The 20,037-nt window shown below is 36.5% G+C and overlaps 1 protein-coding gene across 1 annotated transcript in view; it reads left to right on the forward strand.

Moving 5' to 3' along the window:
• The window catches only part of PLXNA2 (plexin A2), a gene marked incomplete at its 5' end in the record, with an annotated part of 261,184 nt that overhangs the window by 217,245 nt on the left and 23,902 nt on the right, over positions 1-20,037 (forward strand). The window contains 4 exons of the mRNA XM_015816987.1: positions 9,423-9,489; positions 10,024-10,170; positions 10,876-11,035; positions 12,423-12,526. Of these exons, the coding sequence (XP_015672473.1) occupies positions 9,423-9,489; positions 10,024-10,170; positions 10,876-11,035; positions 12,423-12,526 (478 nt within the window). The remainder of the gene's footprint in view (positions 1-9,422; positions 9,490-10,023; positions 10,171-10,875; positions 11,036-12,422; positions 12,527-20,037) is intronic.

Consider the following 20,037-nt stretch of genomic DNA (forward strand, 5'->3'; position numbering starts at 1 on the left):
TCTTTGGGACTTCATTTAAAACTTTTCAGAGGGAGATCTATAGCAGTCTTTTCAGAGCCTATGAACTAAAAGGCATACTTGATTGGAGAGTCAATACAATGCTCCAAAAAAAATCGACAGTGACAGATCAAAAAGGCCTTTTTAGTATAAGAAAGAATAGCAGAAGTCCCACCAGGACATGATAGGGAAGTATGAACAGATAATTTCTGGGACAGGTTGCTGAAACAATCAAAGTAAGATGATGTGCTGCTGATGGAAGTCAGTATAAGTGGGTAATATTCTGGAAAGTGATAGATATCAATTCTGGGCTTGAAATTACACAGAAATTGGTAACTATTATCATTCATGTTATTGATATTTTCCATGTATGTCAATGTGCATGTGTGTATGTCAATGCAATCATATCCCTGCAAGTATGTAAGACAAATCCTAATGTGTAATGTGTATAGAATAGCATAAAGGAGTCCCTGCAGATTTTACTCTGCTAGTCTTTGCTGACTATAGGGGATGGTATTCATTCCCGTTTCAAGGGCACTGAGCCAGCACTGAAGACTTTTCTGCGGTCATGTGGCCAGCATGACATCACCAAGTGCAGTTCAAAAACATGCAAAAGTGAGTAGATAAATAGGTACCACTTCAATGGGACAACCTCACATGTATCTCCATTTCTAAGAATGCTTATACAGCATCTGCTGTATAAATCCAGGTGACTACTGTGTTGCAGTTAAGACAGACAAACTTTTGCTGCCTTCTAGTGGTTATTAGGTCAATATATTGCTTTTTTTGTGTAAAAAAAAAAAAAAAAGGTGCCGGAACTCACACACGTCATATAATCCATCTTGCCTACCCTACAAGGTTTAGCTTTGTAGTTGAAAAAAAAACACCTTCAATTTTTAGTGTATCTAAAAGACTAGGATTTTGTTCAAGGTAAGTTAATACTATTAATGTTACCATGCACTGTGTGGCTTTAAATTACAAGAAGGCATTTTATTAATCTCTTGGGACATTTACCATTGGCATACCTTTTTAGTTTAATGAGTGGAAATGTCAGCTTTCTATGTGGAATGAAATTGGCCCAATAAAACAAAAGTTGGTTGCTTGTAAAAGATTGAATTATTTTTAAGAAGTTGTCAAACAAGGTGGAAAAAATTACATTTGGAGTTTAATATGGATATGGGCTTGAAACAAATTAAAGTTAAAACTTTGTCAGTGAACAGATTACTTTTAATTTACCTTTAAGTTAAACCCAATTTAATAAATAGATCTGATTAAGCCTCATACTGTAGGTCTACCCTTACATCTGACCAATACATAATTAATATATATTATTATTAATAATAATAATATCTCCAAATCACAAGACATTGGCTTTATTCTTATTCTTCCCTTCTGCAGTTTAAATATAAAGTATAAAAGACTAAAAAGAGATTTTCATAGACATCCCAGCCTTTGAACTACCCAAGCAACTGAAACAGCAAAGTTTCGTTGTCGGGCAAGTGTCCATGCCAGCCGCTTTTCTTTCTTCTTGCTTCACCTCTTTTTAACCTCACACCCCACCTTCTGTAAGGGAAGGCAAAAGTCTTGCTCACCCTCTTGTGAAAGATGGCCTCCATGTTTATGTGTCTCCCATCGCCACCATCAGTTTCCATGCCACATGGTCCGACCCAGCCAATCAAGCCACACTCTGGCTGTGGAGGCAGATAGCACCGGAGGGGACCCCGCTAACACCGTACTGCCAGTGGGGCATTTTCAAAAACAAACAAGGATAGGAAGGGAAACAATAGGAAAAGAACGCAACTCTGGAAAATCCATCAAAAAAAGGTGCCAGAACTCCATTTCAGTGTGTTCTATGACAAAAAAAGCCCTGGATAGATCAAAATATTTTAGGGAGAAGATAAAAAAACAGAACAAGATTTGATTGGATAGTGCAACCAAACCTTAGAAGTGCCATTATGGCACTATTCCGTATGGTGATTGGCAGCAGCTTTTCTCATAATTGGTGACATTCATATTTCAACCTGAGAAAACCACAAATCACTACCCCTACATTCCTGAGCAGAAAAGCTATGTAATGAGCAGTCTGGATATATGCTTAGGAGCACTGCAGTTTATGCTGATATGATTTTTCCCCTAATTTCAAGACAGAAAGTAAGCATGGAAATGTGACTGGGTAGATGAGCCCTAAAGCTTGTGACCTTTTCTATTTTACTAATAATAGAAAATGCCTGAGCCGGGGTTGGACTAGAAGACCTCTAAGGTCCTTTCCAACTCTGTTATACTATTCTAAAAAGTACTTTATATGAAAAGCTTCACCTGACCAAAGCCATGAAGGGGCAGCAGAGGACCATTTCTATGAGCCATTTCTCTTCTGCTGAAGAGAAAAGGGAAGATTATAATAGATCTGAATGAAATTTGTCTAACCTTGCGGCATAGACTTGATAAATACTGTACGTGAGATGAAGAATAAATGAAAGGATTAAAAGGTATGTTAGAAAGTATAAATTAGTGTCATGTAGGTGCATGCAAAAGTAGAAATCTTCAGCTGATAATAATCACATATCATAATTCAATGAGTGATGATAATGGAAGAACCAGGAATATAATAATTTAAGAAAAAACATGTCTGATGGTAGGACAGTACATTCAAGATTCAAGATATCCTTCAAAGTGAGTGAAAATGCTCCTTATAACATTAAAAAAAATACCTCCAATATACCTCCAATACTACAAATTTGTTTCAACATGCAAGGCTTATTATCTGGGATGAGATTCCCATGATTAGAATGGAGAGCTTTGGTGCCATGGACCAGGCTTTTTTAGATATATGTGGCCAGAATAAGGCCTTTGGGGTGATTTTAATTATTTCCCATGGCTATTTCCATCAGGTTCTATCAGTTGGGGAAAGTGGAAATGATGCTGATATAGAGAATTCATGCATAAAAAATCATACTAATAAAGAAGCTGTGCCAATTTTTATTTGAAGAGAAACATGCTAGGGAGATATTCTGAATTCTTATTGGATGTTGGAGAAGACAAAATTCAGAAAAAACAAAATGATGAAATACATATGGTTATGCCAGAAAGAACTATGGAAGAGATATAGATTTCATCTATCCAATATTTGAGAATCCTGCAGAGCCATTCTCAAAGAACTGTATTTATACAATAATGAGAAAAATCCATTCTCCATGCATTAGACACTTCCCTGGTATGATGAAATAATAATTTTCCATCGATGCTGTCAGTGAAGGAGCTAATGCTACAGTACTCATTTTCCAATAGAATGCCTTGATTCAATTGTCCTCCCTTGCTTGTACCACATAAACTAAAATTGAAGATAGGATCTCTCATCATCTTAATAAGGAACTTAGATCTTTCATGGCTTTGCAGTGGAACTCCAATGAACACAAAAAAACCTCTAGAAGAATCTCATTGTAGCAAAGATAAATATTGGTGTATTCAAAAATGGATTGTCATGATTGCAAGAATTATGCTCAACTTATCAGTAAGTGAAGACACCCCTCTTCAGCAGGCAGTTTCCAATACAGTCGTGCTCTTTGCTCTTACTATACACAAAGTGCAAGGAAAAATCTTGGAGAATGTGCCGACTTATCTGGGGAAACCTATATTCTAGCATGGTCAGCCTTTATGTTGCTTTAAGCTAAGGAAAAAGAAGTGAAAATGTTAGAGCATTTTTAAAGAACAGCAGATTCATTACTGACAGCAAATGTTGTCATCAAAAGTGTCCTATGCTAAACAAAAAGTATATTTGTCTTGCTGCACATCTTTGTTCTCTAATAACATGATATATTCTTCTTTAATTTTAAATCCAAAACAATACCAATTTGCCCATGATCATTCCAATTCTCAGTTTAGGTAAGGAAATTTCTCTGAAAGGGTGACCCCACAGTCACAGGTTGTCTAGTGGAATTTAAAATTAAAATGATGGACCGATTCAGGATGAAAATGAAATAACAGACTGCTACAAAAACTATTTTTGAAATTTCTAGGGGGATGAAAGAGTAGAAATGAAACAGATGCTGTTTATGTTAGTGATGTTTATAACTGATCTGTATGAAGTGATCAGTGTTTAACTTCTGGTTACAGTAAATCTATATTATTTACTGTCATGTTATTTCACTTCTAAGACAGTTTTCCTCAACATGGCAGTCCTTCAGATAGCACCAGAATTCCCAGCCAGGTGACCAAAATTGAGTGAGAATTGTAAGAGAACGTGTATTAGTTTTTCTGGTTCTGACTTGGATAACAAGCAAAGTAGCTAGTACATTTTAAATATTAGACATTTATTTAAGATATTTATACTTCAGAGGACACTAAATGTTATTTGCATGTATCTATTTTTCATGTGACAAATCAAAATGACAAAAATAGCTAACATTGCAACAGTTTTAGCATTTGTTTTGTGGTTATAATTTGCTGGTGATGTGAGAATGCTGTCTGTAACCATGATATTCCTGTGTTACTGGACAAACTTGATAAATAAAATACTGTCCTATAATCTTAGTTACAATAATGAATTAACTACAAGAATACTTGTGCGAGCAAGTGAGTGAAAGAGTGAGAGAGAAGCTTTTGCAAGCGTGTGAAAGAGTGAGAAAAGCTTGTGCGAGCAACGTGTGAGTGAAAGAGCAAGGTAAGCTTTTGCGAGCAACGTGTGAGTGAAAGAGAGCAAGAGAGAAGCTTGTGCAAGCAATGTTTGAGTGAATGAGAGTGAGAGAAGCTTTTGCGAACAACGTGTGAGTGAAAGAGCAAGACAGAAGCTTGTGTAAGCAATGTGTGAGTGAATGAGAGTGAGAGAAGCTTGTGTGAGCAATGTGTGAGTGAATGAGAGCAAGAAAGAAGCTTGTGCGAGCAATGTGTGAGTGAAAGAGCGAAAGAGAAGCTTTTGTGAGCAGTGGATGAGAGCAAGAGAAAAGCTTGTGCAAGTAATGTGTGAGTGAAAGAGTGAGAGAGAAGCTTTAGCTTTTGCTAGCAAAGGGTGAGGGGGGACTGCAAGCAAAGGGTGAGAGAAAAATGGAAAATTGAGGGGGAGAAGAGAAAAAGAAAAGAAAAGGCATTGACTTCTGAGTTTCACTGTTGCAGTAGGAAGGAAGCATTAACACTGAACCTCAACTTTTTACTTTTCCATATTATAAACTAGCCAATTCTATAACAACAAATGACTCTAACCAGTAAAGCCCACCCCCCTTTATTTTAGTCATCAAGTTTTTGACACCTTGCTGAGCACTGGTGGTACTCGAATATTGTCATGTCCTATAAGTGGTAAAATCTGTGAAATGGTTGTAAAGCCCAGGTGTAAATGGCTACATACACATAGAGAGAGAATGGTTTTCTCAAGGACTGATGACCATTTAATCTGCTAAAAAGGGTTCTGACCGAATCACACTATGGCTTATTGTAATTCCAAATCCTATATCCCTGTGTATCAGTTCAAAATAAGGGAGGATGAATGTTTCTGAGCAATCTGGTTACATGGTGGTGAGGACATTTGGATATGATTAGGGACAAATATGCAGTGGAAGAGAATCTATGAAAGTAACAAGAGGGCATGGTGACTTATGAATTAATATGAAGCACACTTTTTATTGATACAGATAATTTTATTTATTTATCTAATTTATATAGCCACCCACCTCACCAAAAGTGATTCTGAATGGCGTGCAACAAGCTAAAACAATAAATGCATAAATATATAACATCATGTATCAATTAATTATAAAAAACTTTTAAAAATTATAAAAACAAAACAAACAAGAAAATAACAGAAGGGTATTAATAATAGAGATACCTCACAAGTTTATCCATCTCCTGCCAGGTTTGCTGGCATCATCCTAACTTATCCTGTACTAGAGCTCTACTTTTTTCTCTGATATCTCATTTAAAATCTTCCACTTTGTAAAACCAAAGCAATAATACCTTTTAAAGAAGGTATTTAACCTGACATCCTGCAAAGCTACTATTAAGAATCAACATTAAGATCCTTTATATTTAAATTAGAGATAATATTGGATGCAGCATGGGGAACTAGTCTTAGGTGTGGCTCTTTTTAAAAAGCTGCAATTTCCCCAGCTATTGTCACTCTGTTGTCCCTGATTGTCACCAGCTACAAATTCCAGTGATTTACTGAGACACAGGGTATAATTTCCATCAAGTGTAAGGAGTTATAGCTCCACCAAACATCCCCTTTGGAGGGGCTGCTGATTGGCTGTCAACTGGGCATTGTTACATTCAGTTGTGAGCAATATGCATTGATTTTTTTCTTGCAAATGTGAAAAGGGTGAGGCAGCATAAAGAACAAACACATTGAAATTAGCTTTACTACCCCATTGATAAAGAAAATCAAAGAGGGGACACTCCCCAAGCCCTTTAAACTATGCAATTACCTTCCTTTTTATAGTTTTTCTTTCTTTTTTTTCTTTCTTCTGCAGATCACATGGCAAACACATTTTTCTGAAATACTTGAAAGCAGGAAATAGACATGTGCTAGTAATTATCATTATTATATATTTTCTCATGCTTCCTTTAAGGAATTCACAGAGGCATTTTAACATTAAAGCAACACTTGTGAGGTGTCAAGACTAACCCTTGCTAAAAACTGTTCTGTAAGAGAATTTGACAGCTGACTAAGATTAGAATTCAGGACTAATCCCTGGAATAGTAGGCACTAATTGACTCTGATAAACAAATATATACTGAATGCATCTTATTTCAATGCTAGGTTTTTTGGGGGGAAGATGGGGGGGGATCTTAACATGATTATCAGACTGACAGGTCATGATAGTGTAGCAATCTATTGCTGCTAAGTAATTTATTATTGTATTTGGTAATGTTTTACACATATCCCAAAAGGGCTTTTTCAGGAGGCAACTGGACTTTCTTGTTTTTCTTTGAAGACATTTCGCTTCTCATCCAAGAAGCTTCTTCAGCTCTGACCAGATGGTGGGGAATGGAAGGATTTATATTCCTTGAAGACAGCTGGTCATTTGCATTCTTTTAGAGAGTTGTTGGGGCCATTTGGAGGTTTTCTGTGTCCTCAAGGTCACCTGAGTAGTGCAAATGTGTATAGAACCTTCTGGCTGCAGGATATTTTCTGCCCTGTTCCTGTACTCTGCAATGTTTTCTGGAAATCTGTTCATACTCCTGTACCATTCAAAGGGAGTTCATCCCAAAGTGCATAGCTAAATGTCTAATTTATTGGATGAGAAGCAAAATGTCTTCAAAGAAAAACAAGAAAATTCAGTTGCCTCCTGAAAAAGCACCTTTGGGATAACCATGACCTGGATGACTGAGAATCTCAATAGACAATATTTTATACAGTTTTGCTTTATCTAGTTTTGTTTTAATTCTGTACAGTACCTAGAAGCACATATCAAAAGCAATGTAGAGATATAAGAATCATGCAATTTTTCTATTTCTAAATTTTGGCATGAGAATGTCAAACATGCCATGTTGTTCCCATAACAGGCATCACAGAATTCATTGTCTCGTGTCAGCTACAGTAAAGGTAGTTGTAATTAAATCTGCAGTGCTTCCTCAGTTACTTAAACATGGAACGGAGCAAACAAATTATTCCAGTGAGTGCACGTGCACAAGATTGTTACCGTTAAGTTGGTCCACCGGCTTCAGTAGAAATTGTAGAGCAATTTTATTAGCATTTGTACAAATCTTGTCTATGGCATAAACAAAGGACTTCAAATTATTAATGCAGATGGGCTGTTTTCCAGGTTTGTGCGGCTGTTTTGGAAGCTACTCTCAGCTGTCTGTACACATACACATCTTTTTCCAGACAGCTGCACAAGGCAGGAAGGAGATGAATCTGCTTCTACAATTCAGAGAGCTGCTTAATTTCTGCACTCATGACTTGTAAAGCACTTTTTTTTTCAAAGGATTTGCATAAGCACAATTCTACACATTTTACTTCAAGCAAATCCCACTTCATGGGCTAATAATAGCCTTACCCCTGACTTATTAGCCATTCTTAATTCTCAATAAGTTTACTTCTGTACATTTAGTTAAGGTACTCTAATCACTCTCCAGATGTTATATAAAAGTTGCATTATACATAATCTCCCCATGAAAGAGCAGCCAGAATTTTATAGGAATTGTGATATACACTTAATTGACTTGCTGACTCAGTCAAGATTTCTGATCATAACCTTCATTTGCTGCTTTAAAATAGTGTCACAAATTAGAGATCCGTGAATATTCAAGTGCACTGGAGCTTACAAGGGTCACTTATGCATTGGCTTCCTTATCTGTTTCAATAGAGATCCATATGTTTTTTCAAGTTTGGATTTGGTGTCTGGATACTAAAACTATTCTTAACCTGGAATTCTTCTGAATCATCATCATCATCCCAGGCATCCTATAATGCAAAAATGGGATTATTTGGAAGCAAAAATGTTCAGTAGTAAAATGGAACAGATTTAAATATTATAACACGCTGTTGTTTGTGGCTTGATGCATATGTGGCTATAAAAGAAATAATTTTTATGATAGCTCATTTATTTTTGCTGTCATATTAGAGTATGTGGATTATATTTATGTTTATATGAACTGTGTGTGTCTGAGATAGGGAGGCACCAGAGACTTTCTGTTAGTTAACCCTTGGCTGTTTTCTTTCTTGATTGTTTCATTAAAAAGTTTTATTAAAAGGAGAAATTCTGAAACCTAAAAGAAGGTGCATTCTCATTTGAAATCTTATTATGTTGGTCTCCAGTGACCCATTGTAGATATATATTGTAGGAAATACTTGGTAGTCAATATTACTAATCAAAGTACCGGTACACCTTGACTTACAACAGTTCATTTAGTGACTGTTCAAAAAAGTAGAATCTATTATAACTGTCATAAGTCACTGAAAAAAGCTGCAACATCAGTGGCTTGTGATAATTTTTCACACTTACGACCATTGCTGCATTCCCATGGTCACATGACCAAAATTCAGATGCTTGGCAAGTGACTCATATTTATGACCGTTGCAATGTCCCTGGGTCATGTGTTCACTTTTTGCAACCTACTGACAAGCAAAGTCAATAAGGGAACCAGATTCACTTAATAACCATGTTATTAACTTAAGAACTGCAGTGATTGACTTAACAAAGTAATAAAATGGGGCAAAATTCATTTAATTGTCTCATTTAGCAACAGAAATTTTGGACTCAATTGTAGTTGTAAGTCGAAGATTGTATTACAAGCTTTTAAAAGGAAAAGGAAAAGAAATTCTGAGAGAGCAAAAATGGTAGGAAGAAGTTAAGCTAATTCTGTCAGGACCTGCACTTTATAATCATACTCATCTTTTAGTAACTCTCTCCCAAAATGAGCAGTGAGCAGGCTACTGAGCAGAGAATAACTACCTGTTATTTCAGATATATACAAAACAATTTCTAATTTCTTCTCAGGACAGAGTCTGTAGCTGAGAAGATGCTGACTAATTGGTTTGCTTTCTTACTCCACAAGTTCCTAAAGGTAAGGAACCAGTGGCCTTACCCTTGGTTCCATTTTCTTTGTTCCTTATTTTTTGTGTTTTGTTGATTATATTTAATTTTTCAAGAGGATGATAGAAAACCAGTCCAGATGCTGGAAATAATACATAAAACAATACATAGTTCACTTTTAAAGCTGCCTTTTAGTCGGCTTACTACTGATACTAATTAATACATTGAGTATACTATTAGCAGTGTATTTGACTTGCTGTTCCTCAAATGCTTGCTCGCTGAACTGAACAATAAGATGCGCTTAGCCATAAGACTACCTCATAGGATTATGTACTTCCAGAATAAATGATAAGATTTTAAAAATCCATCTTCCTTTCTCTTCAACAAATGCTACCAAAAAGGAATAGCATATTATTTCTAAACCATATTGTATTTGGAGCAACAACAAAGTGAATTGTCTGAATGGCTTGATTAAAAAAATTAAAGTATAACAATGTTAACATTTAACTTTTCTTAAATAACTTATTTCTTTATTGCTGTGTAAACTCTTTTCCTTACCAACCAGGAATGTGCTGGAGAACCACTCTTCATGTTGTACTGTGCCATCAAGCAACAGATGGAGAAAGGCCCAATTGATGCTATTACAGGGGAAGCACGTTATTCCCTCAGTGAGGACAAGCTGATCAGGCAGCAGATTGAGTACAAAACACTGGTGAGTGGGTGTCTTCTCTCAACAGTTTATGCTAGCACCACCCGCTGATCATCATGTGAAATATAGCAAGGGTTGATTCCCTGGATTCAGATATGTATTAAACCAAGAATCTCCATGATACCTCCAAAATGTTCTGATAGAAGAGCTTTCTCATGAAGAAACATATATGGCAATTTAAAATATCAAAACAGAGAGGCTTCCTTAGAACAAGTGAGGAAGGGAATGTTTTACTGAGGGTATCCATAAATAAAACTAAGCCTTATACTTTGAAGCCCCTTAATTTCAATAGTGAAACCCAACATTTCTAATTGTCAAAGGGTTTTATTTCTGTTTCATAATTTTATTTGATGTTTCTATGTATGAAATTAACTTCCCAAACTATTGTATATTTCACTTCGTATAAGCAATTTTTTCTCATTTGGAAAATATACAGGCAATCGAATGGCAATCTATTTCTGAGTATATATTTAGCAAATTCAATGAAGTTTATATCCTATTTCCACATGAAGGCTTTTTTTAACCTGACATAAGCAATTATTTTCCCAGTCTAAGTAACACTAATGTAACACACTAGATTTTCTTGTTGGAGCTATATACAGTAAAATATTTCCAGCTTATTTCTAATCATTACTATGACTAAATGGTGATGGTTTCTCCCTAGCATTTCCAAGTTTAGCTTCCATTTTAATTATTTTGTTTTTTTAGATCTTGAACTGTGTGAATCCGGATAATGAAAATAGTCCTGAGATTCCTGTGAAGGTGCTTAACTGTGATACTATCACACAAGTCAAGGAGAAGATTCTTGATGCAGTATATAAAAATGTCCCATACTCCCAAAGGCCTCGAGCTGTTGACATGGACTTGGGTAGGAATCTCTTTGTTTTGTGATAGCAGACAGAAATATATGAGTTTGGGTTTTCTCTGTGAAGGAGTCACGATATGTAAGGAACCCATAGAAAATCATACAGAAATTGTCCCAATTTAGAACTATGCATTTGGTTATAGTATTATTGTATTTATTAATATTCTATATATAGAAAAATACTTTATGTTGATGTCATGGTTCCAACAGACAGAGACAAATAAAGCAGGACTCTGAGGCTTGGAAATTCTTCAAAGAACATGTTTATTAGTTACGAAGTATCGCACAATCAAAAGTGAAACCAAGTCTGAAATTCATACTAAAAAATTTCCAGTTACAAAGTATAATGTCCCACCCACAAAACTATGCCATCACTACATTCCCCCATACATTCATTTGGTGGGCTTTCTTATACAACATTCAGTCCCTGATCACGGGAGCAATAGATGACCTTGGTTCCCACAGGACAGAAGGTTATTTTGACTAGTGAAGCACCTGGGCAAGCCCCCCTCCCTCCGTTCTATGTGGCAACCTACAATGAAGAGAAAGATGGCTGCAGCCAGGCTCATTATAGAGTTGACAGTTGACCACAAATGTTGTGTCCTTATTGGAGTAAGATTGCTGAAGAAAAGTCCAGTGTAGATATACATAATGTTTATTGTGAAGGTGGTCTTAGTTTCTTTTTCCTTCACTGTTTACAAAATATATCAATTCTGGATTGATTCAGATTTAAGCTACATAAGAGGATAATTGCATAGGGTACAGCCAATCCTCATATTATTCTAAATTGAACATATAAGGTCTTAGTGTGGATTGGAAGCAATTGGAAAGAGCTAATCCCCAGCTTTGTCATCTGATCTATCTCATTTTATATATATAAACAAAAATAAGACTAGATAAAGGAGGGTTTTTACTGGGGAAAGAAAGAATAAATTGTAAAGTTTATTTATTTTGTAATTTAAAAGTTCAGAGGTAAGTTTTTTCCCTCCCATGCCCACAATACATGATTCTGATTGTGTGTTTAATGTATAACAAGAATAGAGTCAGCTATAAGCAATGTAATTAATGTATATACATTTGACTATTCTGATGCTGCCTAATTCTCTAAGATCTCCTAGAAGGTTTTCTGTATAGATGGGAGAATACAACAGATTGTCTGCAATCCGCTCTGAAATATTGAGGTCAGTCTCCCCAGTCTCATCTGTTGAAACCAGCAAATATCAACTGTGAAGGAGTAACCAGCTGTTGAATGTCATTTCTTCTTTATTTATTTGTTTATTTAATTAAATTATTTATTTATGAAAGATCAGCATTTTGAGTTTGCCATTCCCACAATGAGATTTCTAGGCTTCTAATCTGATTCATGAGTCTATTGTTACTCTTTTTATAGAATGGCGCCAAGGTCGAATAGCACGTGTGGTACTTCAGGATGAAGACATCACAACCAAGATTGAGGGTGACTGGAAGCGGTTAAACACATTGATTCATTATCAGGTAGGCAAACAAAACCTAGCATGCAGGTCACAGAAATTAGTTGAGTGGACCGAAAGGGAGAAGGGGTGGAAAAATACCTGAATTCTAATTCCTCAGCATCTTTTCTAATAAGACAGGCAATGAGAGGCATATTTAGATGATAAATCAGAATGGTTCAGCATGTTCACATATTAAAAAGGAAAACCGTTCTGATGCACATCTCACAGAAACAAGCAGACCTGTAAATTGAATAAATTAAAAATGCCAGCTGTGCTCCTGAGACAGACAGTATATGCAGATGACCTAAAAGGGCAGCAAGTGTAGAACACAATACTGTTGTTTTATACCAGCTTTGCATTGTATTTCTTTGATCTCAACCTCAGTACCCTGTCAGTGGACCTTCAGAGACACTGACTTTCAGCTCAGAGAACTTCTTGCCTGGGCATGTGGAGATATCTGTTTAGTATATATTGTACACAGTTGCTCAGATTTCCTCAGAACTGGACACCAGCCTTGTTGCAGATCTGATAGAGAGGTCTGGGGAGGAATCTTGCCCAATGATCTAGGATTGGACTGAGCATGCTAGGCCTAAGGAAGTTCTTAGGATGCGAATTCAGCCACCTGCTCTTTAGAGTCATGCACAGGATTCAGTACTCTTTATTCAACATCTACATGAGTCCACTGGGTGAGCTCATCCATCAGTATACTGATTAGGTCATCGGTATGCTTTTTCTCTGCCCATGATAAAATTAAGCAATACTGCAAATGTCTTACCTAATCCCTGGAGGCTATGAGGTTCTGGATGGGGAAATAGCAAGCTTCTGGAGAACCCTGGCAAGAACCTGAGTGGCTTTATTTCAGGACACCAGTTCAAGGACTATACCATCTTTGATGATGAGTAGAGCTGCACTGCCCCAAACAGACTCAATGTGCAATCTGGGAGTCCTCCTGTACTCATGACTCCTGCTCATGACCAGTGCATTTATATCTAGGAGAGCCCTTGAAAAGATTTGGGTAGTGTACAGTTGGGCTTGTGCCTAAATCAGTGGCTTTGGTCACAGCCACACATGTCATCTTCCACATGGACTATTGTAATGCACTCTGCTCTTGAAAAGTATCAAGAAGTTTCAACTACATGCAGAAGCATAGCCAATTATGCATGCTTCTAAAAGAGCACATGTTACACCTCTGCTCCAGAGCTAAATTGGTTCCATTTGTTTCAGGATTGAATTCAAAGTGCTGGTTTTAACATTTAAAGCCCTTCATGGCATGGGAATAGTTAGATCTGTCTGTCCATTCACATCTGGATGAGAAGATATATTGTGGGTCTCATCTGCTAGGGAACTACACTTGGCAAGCCTTCCTTGCCCTAGTGACTGCTTTATGGAATATTCTCTTCCCTGAGGTGGGTAGCTCCATAAGAAACAGTCAAAATAAACATCTCAGGCTATCAAGATGCATGTGTAAATGATTTTCCACGAAGCTGCCTAGAAAGCTGCTTTTAGGAAGAGATGCTAGTTTTATATGACACTGTTTCCATAATGTGAAGATTTGTGACTTTCACCTTTCATTTTGGATGTAGCCCAATATGCCATAGAGCATACAAATTCTGACTTTCTGATTAAACAAGCAATAACTATGACATCAAAAGGTGCTAGTGATGATATGTTGCCAATTCTTGGTATGAATATCAGCCAGTCCTATCTGCTTGCTCAAGTCTGGTGTACGTTTGTAATCATCATGATGAACAATATTCCAAAGAGTAGAAATGGCCCACTACAACAAATCCTAATTATGCTATTTTTATGAGTAAACCTTTTATTCATATCCATTTAGTCTCCTATTTATTAACTCTTTTAAGGGTAAAAAGAGTGGGAGATTGATTGTTGCTCAACCACATGTTTAGAATTCAATATAGGGAGGATATGTGATTTTTGTCAAGTCTGGTTAGGAGATCATACCCAGAAAATTATTAGTTCTGCTTGAATCTAAATACTGTGTATCTATCAATTCTTCTGGATGCTGTACAGTGTCCTTGAAGTGGAACAATTTAGTTACAATTTGGTCCTTTAGGAAATATTAGTTAAACTCATATAACATGACCTGGAGCCCATGCACAGTTATATGTTATATGTTTTCAATTTAGCTCTTATTCAATGAAGATATCCATCTACTATAAGAATAAATACTCACATGGACAAACAAATACATCTCAATTGTCAGATAAATTAATTGGATTTGAACAAATATTATTTGGCCACCTTTAACCTACAGCAGTGGTGGCGAACCTATGGCACGCATGCCAGAGGCGGCACTCAGAACCATCTCTGTGGGCACATATGCCATCGCCCCAGCCCTGCCTCCCATCATGGCCCCCTCCTCATCAGCAGCTCCCCTGGAGGAGAGTTGCCCCCGAGCGTGGCCTGCACAGAGCAGCACAGCCAAGGACATGGCAGCCAGGCAGCGGGAACAAGACTCCACCCTCGTGTCCCATCGCACGCAGTTGATGCTGTGGGGCACGGGCGGAGGGCATGGCCGCCATGGTGCTGCTGGACCGCCTAGGTGATCAGTGGGCTGTGGAGGCAGTGACTGGCCCTGTGGGTGGGTGGGGGATGGGGCAAAGGGGGGGAGGTTGGAGCCGGTTTTTGGACACTCGGTCTCTAAAAGGTTTGCCATCACTGATCTACAGCATAAACCCCCTTGACCTTTACATGATCCAGTATGAAAGAATCTTAATAAAATTATCTAAGAGTAAAACTGCCCTCTTGACCCTCCTTCTGAAATTGTTTGCTTTTGATCCCAAACACAGTGATTGTAGTTAGTGAACAGAGTAGGAAATATGACCTTGATAGAGATACACTGGATCTGATGCCTGGACAAAAAGGGTATAAACATTATTTTTAAGCCCCTAGCAACTATATAAAGTTTGGAAATGTCTCAAGCAGATGCCTCTCTAATTCACTCCATCATAAGATGGTAGAGGGGGTATGGCAAAATCAGGTTTTCAAGATTCTGTTGTTATAGCCAGTCTCATAGCCAGTAGTTTCACCTTCCGCCAGTGTTGATTTCCTAGTCTGGTCTACCTAATGGGCCTGCAGTTAGGTATGAATACATTTTAAAAATTCTGAGGTATAGACTTCTATATGTGAGGACTGTCTCTGATGTGGACCTTTGCACAGATCCTGAATATAGTCTTTCTTTCTGTTGACATCTATGCTCAGTACATGGACATGGGGAAGGAAGCCACAATTTTCCTCTCCTATAAAGAACCTTGACTGCATCTATGACAAAAACTTCAAGTTTTTTCTATGGAAAAAATTAGAATTAAAAAAAAAATCTAAAGCAGTTGTGAAGCTAAATATGTCCCAACTACAATATTCCTATTCATTCCCCAAATTATTTTATTCTACTTGTCCTAGTGCACTGGACTTCTAAAATCATCATTATTCTTCTCTTGGGATTTACCTAAATATTATATGGCAGGAGAGTTGTGTTTCAAGGTTAGCAAGTAAGTTGCCAACATCCCTCTTTAAATAGAAATACACATTATCCATGTCTACATAGCAATTTAGTGATAGTCATGCTAATTTTAAATAAATAATATAAAAAGCTAGGCAAGAGCATGGCAGTCAATTATACATTTTTAAAATCAACATTGTCAAATAGTTATCATTGAATAGAGTGAATGATTGCTGAATTTTTCTTATGCATTGCCAATTTTAGCATAAATAAAGGAAGCAAATCACTCTGTTGTTATAAAAAAAAACACTTGTGAAAATCCAGTGCAATCTTTAACTGTCTTTGCTAACAGCATAGCCAATGAAGTTAAATAAGAATTAACCTCCACTTAAGATTTAAGCACCTTTCCTATTTATTTATTTCTTAGGTTTTGTGACTGTTCTCTGGTCAACTTTGTGCCCATTACAAGGATATGTGGGGGGGGGAGAGAAATTCTTGATGTCACACCAATATTTATATTCAGTCAACAAATAATTGGGTCAGATTCTTACTCAACTCCTAGTCACCTTTGCAAACCTAGAACTTCATTGTTTGATAAATTCATTTCCCCAAGGATTCAGTGTTTTTACACTTGCAAATCACATTGTGCAGGCAAGAATTGTATGGCAGAAGAATGTAATGAATTTTCAATTGCAATACTGATTAGGGTGAAGCAAAGAATACATAGAGCTCAGAAAGTAGATTTAACCCAATGAGGTGAGCTCATCATCAAGCTAACTGGGAATATTTGAAGGTTTAGGAAAGAACTACAAGTTGGAGATAGCTACAACAAACTGTCATGCTACAACAAACTGAAAACCACCTAGTTAAGAAAATCTGCACTAAAAACAGGATGCCTGAAAGGTAGCTTATGTAATATTCAGTTTTAAAATGAGTCCCAGGAAGTCTTGAACTGGTTATCTCACTGTTTCTTCTTAGTAAAAGAAGAATTAGTAAATTAGTAAAAAAAATAAAGAAAATTAAGCATTTAATAGAATAAGCCTTGCTGAAGGAAAATTCACAAAATGTAAAGCTTGCCTCACCAACTTTTCAAAGTTTTCTGAGAGTGTCACCTGGCACATATATGGCATTTAGCCCTCTTGATGTTGTATACTAGAGCTTTCAAACAGCCTTTGACACATTCCTCTTCCAAGGTTACTGAATAAATTAAACTGATGCCATGGGATAAAATAACCTGCCTGTCCTTTTATGGATTGATTGATTGATTGATTGATTGATTGTATGTATGTATGTATTTTGTTTGTTAACTGATTAAAAAACAAAAAGCAAAGAGTGAAATAAATGAACAATTTTCTTAAAGGGAAAAAGTGGAGTGTCTCTAGTATGTTCACTGGAACTGATGCTTTTTAACTTGTTCATAAGTATCCTTGAAATAGGGTCAAGTAATGAATTGCTTAAATACCAAACTATCTAGAGCAGGGGTATCAAACTGGTGGCTTGCAGGCCGGATGCATCACATGCAGGCCATGCCGAGCCCAGCTCCACAAAGGCAAAAAATGTCATGATACATCACGATATGTCACGTAACACGATCAAGTTTGATACCCATGATCTAGAGTGATAAAAAGTCAAGTGTAATTATAAACATTCCAGGCAGATTTATTAAACTGTGGAAATGGCAACCTGATCCTCATTGGAAAAAACACCTACCTTCACATATATATTGATGGGATCGGAGTTGTCTGTAAACTAGATCTCTCTCTCTCTCTCTCTCTCTCTCTCTCTCTCTCTCTCTCTCTCTCTCTCAGATATATAAACTACTTTTTTCCAAGCTTACATGGAAATCTCCTTTCATTTTACTTGTGATGTAGAACTGCACTAAGAGAGACTATCACTAGCCCAAAGTCAGCCAATGATTTTCCATGGTGAGGATAATTAAACACCTTAAATATTATACCATACTGGAGCTTTAGTGGATAATTCAATAGAAATATCAAGCTAGTGGGTAATGACTTTGAAAAGATAGCCTTTATGCTAGGGGACATTAGGGAATTATTGAAAATAAAACTGCCAACATTGTCACTGTCAACTCTATAATACTATCTTCAGTTCTAGTTAATAGAGTTTAAAAAGTTCAGAAGATACAACCAAAGTTATGGGAAATCTTTTCCTTAAGAGGAAAGGCTTGAATGAATGGGATTGGGGAAAATGACTTCAGGGGAACAGGGCTAAGAGGTATAAAACATATCTGCTATGGAGAAAGTGGGCAGAACGACATTTACTCCCACTCAAATCAGTAGAACCAGAGCTCATCCAATAACACTGATTGATAGGAGATTAAGAACAGATAAAGTAAAAGCCCTCTTCACACACTGCATGATTAATTCTGGAATTTATGACTGCAAGATGTGATGATGGCCACTAACTCAGATGGCTTTACAGTAGGATTGGATAAATTTGTACATTCCAGCTTCCTAAGACTGACTAATCTTGGAAAAGCAAAGTTATCTCTAGACCAGGGACATCATGCCTCCAAATTTCATTTGCAAGCAAACAATGGCAGAAAATAAATATGTCTCCATCTCCCATTTGAGAGTACCCCAGAAGAATGTGACTGGCTGCTAAGAGAAACAAAATGCTGGACTAAGACATGCTAACTTCTCTTTAGTACTAGTTGCCTAAAGCATGTATTGCAGAGTTGCTAGTATTTTCCTGTGCTCCTGGTTTGCCCTTTGCATTAATCAGACTGTTGCCCCAGCTGACAGTAATAGCTGTTTCTATTTCATGAGAATGAAAAAATAATAATTTGCTACTAAATGTGCACAATCTATTCTTAATATATCACTTATCAGCTCTACTCAAAGTTGTTTAAGCTGCAGAGAGCACCTAGTTTTTCTTGAATAGAAATTTTATCAAAGTGACACTTTAACACATACTAGTTGCAAGTTATTAGTGATTTTTTAAAAAAAGACTTCTTTTTTATCACTAAATAGTGATACATCACTAAATAGTGATGTAATCCTGAGCCAAGATTATCTGTTTTACTGTAATTAATAGTGATTCTAGAACTTATTTGGAGTCAAGGGATTTTTTTTTCTTAGAAGAGACCAAGGTACAGTTTAAGACAATAATTGTGACTAAAAATGTGTTGTATTCATTTTTGTTCCATTGCTAGCTGTATTTTATTCTAAAAATATTATGATATCTAATAATGTCCAAAACAGATTCACAAATTTTGTGGGGCTTTTGAATCTTTACTTTAGTAGTGGGAGTTTATGAACCAATAGAAATATATTATAAACCAGAAAAGTACATGCAACCCCACCAAGCTGCACATAATATACAGCTAGCAGATTTCTTATTTTGCCCTATGACAGCCCAAGAGATAAACCAGATCAAATAACTGACTCCACAAGATTAGAACTATATTTTATTTAGATAGTCTATAATAACAGTATAAGTGGCATTACAATAATCTTACAAATCTTCCTCAGAAGCACCCTGCCTGAGTGTTTTATTTCTTTGTTTAACTAATTAAAATAAAAATGTGCATATATTTCAACATACAATTTCTCTAATTATTTTTATATCATTTAATAGCACATCCATTCTCACATATAACTTCAGTGTATGTAAATTAGAATAGCTCATTCCAACATGCAAATCTATTTGAAATTTCTCCCAAATCTAATTCTAGAAGGAAAGCTTGAAAAATGCCAATGTTGATGTCAAACAATAAGTAATTAAATTCTAGAAATTTAAAACACAAAATATTTATCCAATTCTGTTTCAAATGATAAAGTAATATGTTTTTGGAATTCATTTCTTTTGGATTATTCCAAAAGAATAATTAACCATAACCACCCTCTGGAACGAACTACCCCCTGAGATTCGGATAATTCCGGATCTCCTTACCTTCCGTCGCGCCCTCAAGACATGGCTCTTTCAGCAAGCGGACCTGACCTAGGGTGGATTTTATACTGGGTTTTTTAGGAATTTGGAAGACACAACTTTAAATTTGGTTTAATTCGGTTTTAAGGGGGGGATTGTATATATGCTTTGGTTTTAAATAT

Source organism: Protobothrops mucrosquamatus, unplaced genomic scaffold (assembly GCF_001527695.2).
Source record: "Protobothrops mucrosquamatus isolate PMUCROS unplaced genomic scaffold, P.Mucros_1.0 scaffold546, whole genome shotgun sequence".
NCBI classification, from domain to species: Eukaryota; Metazoa; Chordata; class Lepidosauria; order Squamata; family Viperidae; genus Protobothrops; species Protobothrops mucrosquamatus.